Below are 13,044 nucleotides of genomic sequence, written 5' to 3' on the forward strand. Positions count from 1 at the left end.
ACTGTTTGCTAGAGGCGGGTGTAGTTAGAAAGGAGGGGGGGGGGGGGGGGAATGGATGGCTTGTTATGGGCCAAATTGTGTTTCCCCCAAATTCATGGGTTGAAACCCTAACCCCTAGTACCTGAGAATGTGACTGTGTTTGGAGATAGGGCCTTTGAAAATTGATTAAGTGGAAATGAGGTTATTGGAGTGGGTCCCAATCCAATCTGACTGGTGTCATAGGAGGAAATTTGGTCATGTAGAAACAAGGATATGTGCAAGGCCATCTACAAGCCAAGGTCTCAGAAGAAAGCACTCCTACTGGAATTTGATTTTGGACTTCTAGCTTCCAGATCGCTGAGGAAATATTTGCTGTTTGGGACCAGCTGATAGTGTAATGGTTATGTTGCTGGACTCACGCATAATTAATTGTGATTTGAGTCCTAGACCCAGTGGTTTAAAACTCACACCAGGCACATGTGCGTATGTGCCCAAAATCCCAAGAGGAGAATGGAGGAGAAGGGATTGCTGTGTGGGCATCCCCCTGGAGGGGAAGGTGATCTCTGGTTGTCTGACTCTCTGGTAAGCACCTACGCCCTATAGCAAAAATCTCTCTTAAAAAAATTTTTTTTGATGTTTAATTTTGTAATGGCAGCCCTAGCAAACTAATACAACATCCTTGAAGGACTCCTAGTTCTTCAGCATGACTGATGAGAGGGAGAGAACGCCCAAGCTGGAGAGGTAAACATGAGCATGCAGGACCTTGTCACGCTTTTGTAACTAGATTTTATTCTGAGAACAATGCAGACCTATCCTTCACAACTGTGAGATGTGATCTGGCTTCACAATGAAAGTGAAAAACAGCCAGGAGCCATTGAGAACTGCATCCTGGGAACAAGTTAGAAATGCAAATTTTCAGGTCCCATCCCATACCCACAGATTCTGAAAAAAAATTTTTTGGGGGGTGGGGTGAGCCTCACAAGTGGTTTTGATGCAAGCTAAAAATTTGAGGACTTCTGGAGCAAGGCAAAATTGAAAGTCTTGCTTACCTCACAAGTTAGTAAGAGGATCAGATAAAATATACCAAAATGTTTCATAAGCTATAGTGCTATATATACATGGCATTATGATTACTGTTACAACCCTACAACTCACTTCACCCTTCCCAGCTTCTTTCCCAGGATTGGACATCTGTAGTTTCTTAGGATGGCCCATTGCTGACTTGTTAAAAACTTTTTGAAACAATCTAACTTCTCTTACTTTATTTTAACTTGATGTTCTATAGTCATTATCTACAGATAGATTATGTGGCAAGAGGCTTTGGAATACTTGAATTTGCAAATCTTAACAACTCCGATTTTTATCTATTTCACTAAATTTTTATCATTTATTCTTCCAAGTACATTTATTCTTCAGTAGTACAGAATGTTCTGAGCACACACTTACTTGCTGAATCTCTTCATAGATTATTTTAAATTGGTTACCTAAAATTTACGTACTCAGGATGAACCGACAAAATGGAGCTTTTAGATAGGCTGAAGTGAAAGACAGACTATGAATTCTGATAAGTCAAGGAACTCCCCAATTTTTTCATACTAATTTAAAAAGAAATATGGGACCAGCAGTTGGCGTAATGGCTATGTCATTGGACTCCCATGTAGTCGACTGTGGTTCAAGTCCCGGACCTGGTAGCTTAAACTTACAATGGGTACGTGTGCATGCGTGCCCAAGATCCCAACAGGAGAATGGAGGAGAAGGAATTGTGGATGGGGGGTGATTTCTTGCTTTCTGTCTGTCTCTCTCTGTTCTTTCTGGCCAGCATACGTGCCCTATAGCAAAAACCTCTCAAAGAAAAATAAAAAAGAAAAACATATTTATGGTTATAAAATCATATGTTTATTACAGAATCTTGAAAAATATTAAGTAAAAATCACCTGTCTCTCACTATCCAGCAGGAGCCATAACATTTCAGTCTTTATCTGTTTAGTATTTTTCTTTTGCATAGATACATATAAACTGTAAGAGGGCCATGTGCTCACTAGGGAAGGGTGGCCTGGAGGGAGAGAGAAAACACCACCAGTGTGACATGGCCACACTGCAATTCATTCTCTACTTCCCCGTCCTGTTGAGATCTTGGGTATACATATGTATTTTTCTAGACACTGGAGCTGGGATTCAAACCCCACAGTCAGTCATAAGAGATTCTGCGTCTTTACTCATTAGGCTACAGGGCTGGCCTTGTATGTATTTTTAAATATACACACTTAAATATATGAGTGTGTGTGTGGTGTTGATAATATTAAGATCTTACTCAAATGTGGCTCTCCATCTTTTTTCATTTTTGTTTTTACTTTATGCTATATTGTGAGCACTCTTTCATTTTTTAAAAAAGATTTATTTTATTTAACTGTATTTTCATTTGGCCAGACAGGGAGAGAGAGAGAAAGTGAGAAAGCAATCTACCAGGTCCGGGACTCAAACCATGGTCAGCTATGTGGGAGTCCAAAACCCTAATCACCACTGCACCTGCTGGCCTCCCCACCATTTTCTAAAAGAGATTTTTCCTATAGAGCACATGCGCTCATCAGAGAAACAGACAGTAAGCAAGAAATCCCCCCCCCCCCCAGGGGAGATGACCACGCCACATTCCATTCTCCTCCATTCTCCTCTCAGGATTTTGGGCACACATGCACACATCCACCATGAGTTTTAAGCCACCAGGTCCAGAACCTGGAAACGCAGTTGACTATGAGGGAGTCCAGCGTCATAACCATTATGTCATCTGTTGCTCCCCCTGCATATTCTTAAATATCAGGAAAATTACTATGACCATTTAAAATACTTTGTCATATGGATATATAAGTGAATTAAAGAGATATTGTTGGAGATTTAAATTTTGAAGTTTTCATGATCATAAATGAAACAGTAAATGTCTATAGAGCTGGTTCTATAGACTTGTAGTTAAGAGAGCCAGATTCCACATGGCTAACTGCAGTTTGAATCCTAGCCCTAGTGGCTTGAGAAACATACTGGGCTTATGTGCGTGTATGCCCAAACTTCAAAGGGATGGAAAAATAGAGAAGGAATTGTGGTGTGACTATGTCTCACTGGGGAAGTGCTTTTTCCATCACTTTCTGTCTCTCTCTGGTGAGTGTATGTGACCTCTGGGACCAAAAAAAAAAAAAAAGAAACTTAAAAAAGGGAAATGGGGACAGTGATTGAAACAATTTCAGTAAAAATTGTTGACAATATAATTGCACCTTTTTTTTTTTTTTTTGCAAGCTTTGGCTTTCTATAAAAATATCTAGTGTTTCTCTAGGTTTTAAGTATTAATTCTATGGATATCATCAGAAGGTTCTCACTTTAAATCCAGGGGACCTCCCTGAATATGGTAGATATGTGCATGTGCCCATGGTCCAGAGTTGTCTGGGGCTAGGGGGATCACAACATCAAGACACTTTGTAAGTGACTCAAAAGAGAGTCTGTTGATTTGGCAGGAATCACCCTGATAGACTACACCTAGTCAATTCACACAAAGCAAGTTTTATTACAAGCCAGCAAGTAGGAAAACACCAGTGGTAGCTCCCAAAGCAGTTTCTCTCCGAGGTGTAGGACATCTACGTTTTTATTTAGAAAAAAATAAGACAGAGCTAGGAGTTCAACTGGTGCAAGCTCAGTGACTAGTCATGATTAGCCATACATCGCATGTTAAGAGTGCTGTAGCTCCTCCGGGAGTGAAGGTTTTAGTATTATGATGAGCAAAAGTTCACCAAAGTTCAATGAGGGTCTGTTCCCCTTTCGTTACTCCCAGTTTCCATTCATTCAGACTGGTAGGGACACAGACTCTTCTCTGTGATATCATGTTCCCCATAAAAGAATCTTCAGCAGCTTGGGTTAGAAGGGGCTTGCTCTCTGGGGGCCGGCAGGTGGCATGGTGGTTGAGGGTGCTGGATTCCCACATGGCCGACCATGGTTCAAGTCCTGGACCTGGCAGTTTGCTTTCTCTCTTTCCCCCTCTCTCTCTTTCTCTCACCCTGTCCCTCTCTGGTCAAATTAAAATAAATAAACAGATAAATAAATAAAGTTAAATAAAAAAATAATTTTTAAAAATAAAAAGGAGGGGCTTGCTCTCGGCATCCCTGCAGAACAAACACAGACAGCTTGTGCTAGAATCCACCCTGCTCACACCTGTTGGGAGTTCTCTCTCTCATGCTCCTGGAATAAAGAAAAATAAAAGAGGAAAAAGAAAAACTGTGTGAGAGCTGGTTTCCTGGTGCAGCAGTAATGTGCCAGACCCCACATATCAACCACAATTCAAATCACTGACCTTAAAACATGCTGGGCATGAATGCCAGTGCCCAGGATCTGACTGGATGGAGGTCTAGAGAAAGGGGGATCACATTGTGACCATACCCTATGGACAGTGCTCCTCTTAATTTCTCTCTCCTCTAGCAGTCACATGGGCATGGACATGCCATTTAAAAAGTTTTTAAAAATCGGGACCAGCAGATGGCACAGTGGTTACTTCACTGGACTCTCACAGAGTCGACCATGGTTCAAATCCCAGATCTAGTAGCTTGAAAATCATGTCAGGTACATGTGTGCGCATGCCCAAGATCCCAGGAGAAGATAGAGAAGGGGTTGTGGTGTGGCCATCCCTCCTGGGGCGGGGGGTGATTTCTCACTTTCCCTCCCACTGTCTCTGTGTCTTTCTTTTGGCAAGTGCACATGCCCTATGGCAAAAGCCTCCAAAATTTTTTTTACATCCAATACTCAATTATATATATATAAATATCTTTAGGGCATGGGTGCTCACCAGGGAGAGAGAGGCAGAGACAGTGAGAGGGAAAGTGAGAAATCACCTCCTAGGGGGGTTGATTACACTGCAATCCTTTCTCCTCTATCTCTTCCTGAGATCTTTTACATTGCACATACACTTTCCCAGTGTGAGTTTCAAGTTACCAGGTCCAGAATTCGAACTGCAGTTGACCATGTGGGAGTCCACTACACCATCTGCTGGCCCCCCAAAAAATATTTTTTAAACTGGATGAATATAACAAAATAAAACATCAAGGCTTCCCCCCACCCCCCGGTTTTTGCTAAAGAGTGGGCATGCTCATCTAACAGAGACAGAAAATCAGAATATGTCCTGGGGTCAGCCTGTGCCATGGTGGTTAAGGCAGCTTGACTCCACATGGGAGAAGAAAACGGAGAAGGGATTGTGACGTGGGTATTTTCTCACTTTCTTCTGTGAGCACATGCACCCATAGCAAATACTAAAAAAAGAAAAAAACTGAGTTTATGTCTACAATCTCAAAAGTGGGAAAAACGATTCTGAGAGATTTAAAAAGTGAAAATACGGCTAGAGAACAGAGTAACATTGCCGGCCAGTGTTGAATGCTGTGGAGACTGCACTCAGCCCATGTTGTGTATTCATGTGAGCTCATGTGAGCATTAAGGTTATGAGTTAAAAGCAGTCAGCCTATTATATTTTTCTCCAGCAGTTTGCTGTTTGGATATAGGCAGTGACAAAGTTCAGTTTATGCAGGGTTTAGTCCAAGCAAGGCTGAGGTTCCAAACTGACAAAGAGAAACACCAAGATAAAAGAACTGAAAATGTTTGCCAAAGAGAGATGACAAGGATCAATCAGGGAGTCTAAAACAGGTGACTTGGGAAATGATTATACGGTGGCAGAAGCAAAATAATAAACCTTTTACAAAGTGTTGGGGTTTATTGGTTAGAGGTGAGAAGATAAATTAGCTGGGAAAAAAAGCTAGTGGTAGACAACTGGGATGCTTAAAATTGACATTTAGGGGGCTGGCAGGTGATGTCATAGTTAAGGCACTGGACTTCCACATGGCCATCCATGGTTTGAGTCCTGGATAGCATCTCTCTCTCTCTCTCTCTGGTGAGCAAATGTGCCCTGTAACAAATTAAAAATAATAATAAATAAAGTTACTTTTTAAAAATTGACATTTAGAAGGTAAAGCAGTTATTGAAGATGGGGTTCAGAGTCTTACCACTGACAAAAGAGTAACAAGATGTTGGAAATGATGAGGTGAAAAACTTAAAGGTCAAGTATTGGTGTTGCTTGGTCACCTCCAAGGATGCTGAGTTCTTATGGAATATAGACATGAGGGATGGTAAAGAAAATCTAGAGCAAAGAGCTCTGTAATTTCTGAAGGAGAATGGACAAGAGGTTGGGAAATTATAGCAGTAAAGGTAGTAAAGGTTGATTTAGTCAGGTCATGTGAACTTCAAATGGCTTTGGAGGGGACCAGCAGGTGCATGGTGGTTAAGGTGTTGGAATCCCACGTGTTCAACAGCAGTTCAATATCCCAGACCTGGTGGATTGCTTTCTCACTTTCTTTCTCTCTCTCTCCAGTGAGCACACATGCTCTATAGCAAATTGGAAAAAAATATATAATGACAATAAATAAAATTTAAAAAATGGTTTTGGAGGAAAGGTGAAAAATAGTTTGGAAGTAGGAATGAGGAACAAAGAGGCCACAGAATCTATTGGTCTTACGGTACAGAGACATGAGAGAAAAATAACCTTGGCTTTGGAGTTCTACAAAAGAGTTTAAAGTAAACATTACCTTTGTCAATGCTATGGTTTGAAGGTATCCTCCCCTGAACAATCATGTTTGTTTCTCTCTCTCTCTTCGTCTCTCCCTGGTCAAATTAATAATAATGATAATAATGAAGTTAAATAATTCTTTAAAGGAAAGGGGGGAGCTGGTAGGTGGGGTGGTGGTTAGAGGCCCTGGATTCCCACATGGCCAGCCACAGTTTGAGTCCTGGACCTGGGGGCTTGCTTTCTCACTTTCCCTCTCTCTCTCTCCCTAGTCAAATTAAAAATAATAGTAATAATGTTAAATAACATTCTTTTTTAAAAAACTCATGTTAAAATTTGATACAGCATTTTAACAATTTTGAGTGGACAGAGACTTAATCCAATTACGGTGTTGAAAGGTGAGCCCTGTGGGAAGAGATTAGTGGGGTGCCCATAATTGAGTCCTGGTGCAGAAGGAATGAGACAAGACCAGTTCTACTCATCTCAAGCTCTTGGCCTCCACCATGTTATCCACCAACAAGAAGATCCTCACATCCAGCCCCTGGACCTCCAAACCAAGAGCCAAACAAATCTCTACTTGTATAAATTACCCAATCTCAGTTATTTGTTATTAGCAATAGAAAAGACTGGAACAATCATTAAAAATAATGCTGGGAGATATACCTGGGTACACCTAGGATGACTCCAAGTTAAATTTGCTAATTTAAGATTTGACTATAAACATCTACGAAAGTAACCTCATTGTGATAGCTTATGGTATCAACCATGTCTCCTGAGAAATGCAGGCTCTGCAAGTAACGTCCTGTTGATAATAGTTAATGAAAAGAGAATGAAAATTATATTTGTGTTTAGGGAAAATTAACTTCAGACATCTAAAATGCAGTTCTTTGTAAATCATATATTGAATGTTGATCTGATGGGCATAGTACTGTATTTTTGGGGGGGGAGGAGAGGCTTTTGCTATAGGGCGTGTGTGCTTGCCAGACAGAGACAGACAAGAGAGATAGAAAGCGAGAAATCACCCCCCAGGGGGGATGGCCACACCGCAATCCTTTCTCCTCCATTCTCCTCTTGGGATCTTGGGCACGCATGCACACGCACCCGGCGTGAGTTTTTTAAGCCACCAGGTCCGGGACTTGAACTATGGTCGACTACATGGGAGTCCAGCGACATAGCCATTATGCTAACTGCTGGTCCCGGCATAGTACTGTATTTAAAACAACTTTCAGACTCAACATTTTTTGGTTTTGTTTTTGTTTTTTGCTATGGGAAAAAAATTGGATGACTTATTGTCTCTGAAGATTAAACTACCTGGAGTATCTCTGATACAAAGGCCTATGAACAAAAGTAGAACTCTTTAGTACAACTTTTTTCACACAGCTTTCTGAGGTGACTCTGAGACTCTGACAATGTACTCTGCTCACACATACTTAGGTAAAAAGATTATCTTCAAACATCTGTGATGCTTCATCCTCTGAGGATTCACTTAAGGAACCTCGCTGACCATGCATCCTTATACATAGCACAGCTGTTAGAACCTGGAGACCCTACTGTATACTATACCTCGGATTAAATCTAGCCCTTTTCAGTTGCAACAGCAAAATCTACCTCTTAAAAACTTATTAGTGCTGGGCCAGCAAGTAGCATAGTGATAAAGGCGCTGAACTCCCACATGGCTGACCAGCTGGAGTCCTGGCCTCCCAGGTTTGAAATACACCTGACATATGTGCATGCATGCATGCCCAAAATCTCAAGATGAGAATGGAGAACGGATTGTGGCATGGCCATATCCCCTGGGGGGGGGTGATTTCTCATTTTCCCACTATTTCTGGTCAGTGCACATACCCTGTGGCAAAATCTTTTTTTAAAAATTTTATTTATTCATTCATTTATTTTAATTTGACCAGAGACAGAGAGAGAGAGGGAAAGTGAGAAAGCAAGCTGCCAGGTTTGGGACTCAAACAGTGGTCAGCCATGTGGAAGTGTCCAATGCCTTAGCCACCACGCCACCTGCTGGTCCCAAAATCTCTCTTAAAAAACAAAACAAAACAGGAACCAACAGATGGTGTAATGGTTACATCTCTGTATTCCCATACAGTAGACTGCGATTCAAATCCCAGTCCCAGTGGCTTAAAACTCACAACAGGTGCATATGCATGTATGCTCAAAATTCCAGGAGGGATTGTGGTGTGGCCACCACCCCCAGGAGGTGATTTCTTGCTTTCTGTCTCTCTGTTTCTCTGGCAAGTGCAGGTGCCCTGTAGGAAAAGAAAAGAAAAGAAAACTGTTAAAAGTGCAGAGACCAACAGATGGCATGGTGGTTAAGGCGCTAGACTCCCACATGAAGTGGGAGTTCAGCAGTTCAAGTCTCGGACCTGGTCACTTAAAAATAACACTGGGCAAGTGCACGAGCATGTCCCAAATCCCTACAAGACCTACAAGAGGAGAATGGAGAAAGGCTTGTAGCATTGCCAACCCCCCTGAGTAGTAATTTCTCACTTTCCCTCTCACTGTCTCTCTCTGGTGAGCACATAAACCCATGGCAAAACCTTAAAATAAATAAATATATAAATAATATATAAATATAAATATATATATGTGAGTGTGTATATATATATATACGTAGTCACGCTAGAGCCAAACTCCTCAACTCAGTAACAATAATTAATAACAATAATTTACCTATTTCAAATATTGGGTTGTCAGAAAAGTCATGACATGTTTTTGTATAGAAAAAAAATGATCCAATAGTTATCCTTCTAAATATAAAATCCCTTACCTTATGTGTCCAGGGAAAATGGTGGAGGAAGCAAAAAAATTAGTAACTTTTATAAGGCATCGTAAACATCTACAAAATGATTCGCTAATTAAAATATAATTTTTATTTTAAGGTCTTGTCATAGGGCACATGCACTTACCAGAGAGGGAAGAGAGAGGGAAAGTGAGAACTTATCGGGGGTGCTGGCCACACCACAATCCCTTCTCTATTTTCCCCTTGGGATTTTGGGCACACACGCACATGTGCCTAGTCTAATCTTCAAGTTGCCAGGTTTGGGACTCCAAATGCCATAGGCCATGTGGAAGTCCAGCACCTTAAGCACTATACTACCTGCTGACCCCAAAGTACAAGTTTTTAATGCTTATTTTTATTTTCTTAAATTATTTTTTCTTATTTTTTACATTTAATTACTGTACACTGTTATAGCATACAAAATAAACTTTCCCAGCATGAACACACTGCATATTGGTCCAGTCAGATACTACCATATACGTTATCATCAACAGATAATTTTCCATTTTTTTAGTCATCAAATATTTTGCCTTCCCCCCTTGATTCCCTCCCTCTAGCAACCCCCTTTTTAAATTTACTTTACATTCATTCACTGTACATCATTACAGCATACCAAATGAGATTTTTCTATCCAGAATATACTGTACATTGGCTCAATCAAGGATATTATCATATTATCATACATGTTATCACCAGCAGATAACTTTCCATTTCTTATATATATCTTACATATTTTGATTCCCTCCCCTCTTTATTCCTTCCCTCTTACCCTCTGCCGTTTTCGACCTCCTCCCACACTGGTACTTACAGTTGCTTTCCTTTTTTTTTTTTTTTTTTTTTTTTTACATTTTATTGATTTACAAAAGAACTTAATTAATCTAAATACTTTCAATAGCAAGTATAGCTAATATATACCTATCTATGAGCACTTGTCTGACTTTAGGCATAAAACTCAGTAAGTAGAATGAACATACTATAAAGAAGCACCTAGCTAGGGCTAAATAGCTTACTGAGTCATTAAGTAGGTTCTTTTTTTTAAATGTATATTTTTAATTTCAAGAAAAGTAGTTTTAGCTTTAATAAATCATAATTGAAAAAAGTTAAGAAAAATTTGCTTAAGACTTAAAGCCAGGAAAAAGGAAGTGATTCTGTTCAAACAGTAGGTAGATGAACCTATCAACAGCTCAAGAGAAAATAAAAATCTTTAAATCTGGAAAACAAAGCATAGAAGAAAATCATGTTTTCTTTTGAATAATGTTTTATTCGAAAGTCACAAAATTCTATTTCACCAGTCTCATGTAATTAATCTCTCTTCTGTTGAATTTGCAGTGTTACTGTGGTCCAATCTTTCAATTTAAATTCTGGAAATTAACATTCAATGTTATTATTGATCTTTGCAGACTTGACCCTACCATTAGGTTGGCCATTTTCTTGATTGTTTTTTGTACTCTTATTTCTTTGTGTCTGTCTTTAGTTATCCTGGTATAGCACTCCCTTCAGAGCTTCTTTGAGAGCTGGTCTGGTATTGGTAAATTCTTTCAAATTTTGTTTTCCTTAGAATGTTTTTTGTCATTTCTTCCCATATGAAGGATAATCTTGCTGGGTATAGTATTCTTGGTTGAAATAGTTTATTTTTACTTCTTTCATGTGTGTAAAAGAAAAAGACCCTAAGAGTCTCACCATGCTGCCATCTCTCCCCTCTGTCTCAGTCAGCCAGGATCACAGACAAACTTGTTATGGTCAACCTGGATCTGAACCTCAGGCTCAGGTAGAGCTCCAGTATCATGCAGCAGCAGCCAACTGCCTGAACCACTAGCGCTGGGCCTAAAACACGATTTTTAATCTGCATTTTTGAGCTTAACACTACTACTTCAAGTATATGTAATACTGAGATTTTTTATAACAGAATTTAAATATAACTGCCTGTAGGAAATTCACTATTAGAAGAAATAGTGCCACCAATTTGAACAAAATTGAGGCTTAATTCATAAGAAATGTTTTTAGTAAAGTTTTAAAATTTTTCCACCTCAACCATGTAAAAATCAGGTCAACATTTTTTAAAAACGATTCGAAAGCACTGTAGGAAGTATAATTTAGAACTCAGAATATGGGTGATTAAGATACCCTAAATCCGAGGTCAGTTTCTTTCTTTTTCAAGACCACATCTTGAAAAAGATACATTCGTAAGATATGCAAATATTTATCATCAATGGTATTTGTTTTCCGGAACGCAGTTTAAGAGTATTAAATGCTGAAACTCTGCCAGGTTTTAACGTGGATCAGTAGTACAGATTTGATTAGGGAACGCGAACTAATTATATAGGTCACTAGGTTTCCTCTAAGATTAAAATCTAGCATGCACCCTCTGTTACTTTAAATTGATCATCACGGCGTTCTTAACTTGTTCTGTTACATTTCGTTATCAAATATTAGGTTTAAGTTATGGTAAAATACTTAAGGGATGGACGGGGGAGGGATGTGTGGGGGTAGGTCTAACCCAAAGACTGTCAACAAAAACGCATGCACGGATTTGTTTTGAGCCCCGACTAATTAAATGAAATTAATCTGGAAATACTCTAACCTTTCATATGAGGCGGAGAGAATATTTAACAACAAATTTTGTCACAAATTTAAAATGTATTTTAAAGTGCCCAGTAGTAGAGGTCTGGCTTTTTCCGAGTTTCAGGAACAAAAGGAGCTTCAGCGAGCCGAGGATCTGGGATTGAGATGCCTCGCTCCCCCTTCCCGCCCCGCAAATCAATCAAAAGCAGGAGTGCAGAGTGCGGACAGCCAAGCCAAGGTGCGGTCCTTCCCCTGTGGGCCAGTGTTTGGGGGAGGACAAGGCTGCGGTTATTTCATGGAATAAGCGTCCGGGAGGGAGAAAGGCCGGGCCAAGGGGTCCTCACAGCTGGCGTTGAGTTCGGCCTGTTTGTCCGGGGACCGACCCCAGAGAGGAAAACGTCTCCTCAAGCAAAGGGAGGAGGAGGAAACAGCGCACAAAAGCAGTACGACCTGTACCTTATCAGCGTTTTATGGGAAAAGGGTGGAGAAAAGGGAAACAACCCCCCTCCAGCCGCCGCGGCTCCCGCCCGAGCGGCTTTTAAACTGCGTTTCCACAACCTCGCTCGCCGCCGCGGCTAATGGAACCCGCGCGAGCCTCTTGACCAATCAGCCGCTCCCCCCCCCCCCCCGCCAATGGCGAAGCGCCTTCTTGGGGCGTGGGCGAAGCAGGCTGCTCTCCCGTTGCCTGTAGTGTGTGGGCTGGGGTTGTGCGGGCTCCTGGCTTGGCCGCACTTGGTCGGTAGTTGTGCTCCCGGGGCTTTTGTGTCCTCCTCGGGCTTCGCTTTGTGCCTGCGAGTCCGTGCTCGGCGGCGCGGCGCTCCTCCGGGGCGGCAGCCGTGAGCTCGGGCGGCGCGGCCCCGGGCCAGGAGCGAGCGCGCCGGCGTGAGCGGCGACTGTGAAGGCTGCGTTGAGGTGAGGGGATTCGCAGACCCCGGAGATGCCGGAGTTCCTGGAAGACCCCTCGGTCCTGACGAAAGACAAGTTGAAGAGTGAGTTGGTCGCCAACAATGTGACGCTCCCGGCCGGGGAGCAGCGCAAGGACGTGTACGTGCAGCTCTACCTGCAGCACCTCACGCCGCGTAACCGGCCGCCGCTCGCCGCCGGCGCCCACACCAACGGGGCCCCCGCCTTCTCC

At 41.6% G+C, this 13,044-nt stretch overlaps 1 protein-coding gene across 1 annotated transcript in view; it reads left to right on the top strand.

Moving 5' to 3' along the window:
- The first annotated feature begins 12,533 nt into the window (after window positions 1-12,533).
- The window catches only part of TMPO (thymopoietin), a 37,964-nt gene continuing 37,453 nt past the window's right edge, over window positions 12,534-13,044 (top strand). The window contains exon 1 of the mRNA XM_027775551.1: window positions 12,534-13,044. Within this exon, the coding sequence (XP_027631352.1) occupies window positions 12,847-13,044 (198 nt within the window). The 5' untranslated portion in view covers window positions 12,534-12,846.

Source organism: Tupaia chinensis, unplaced genomic scaffold (genome assembly GCF_000334495.1).
Source record: "Tupaia chinensis unplaced genomic scaffold, TupChi_1.0 Scaffold000054_1, whole genome shotgun sequence".
Taxonomy (NCBI): domain Eukaryota; kingdom Metazoa; phylum Chordata; class Mammalia; order Scandentia; family Tupaiidae; genus Tupaia; species Tupaia belangeri.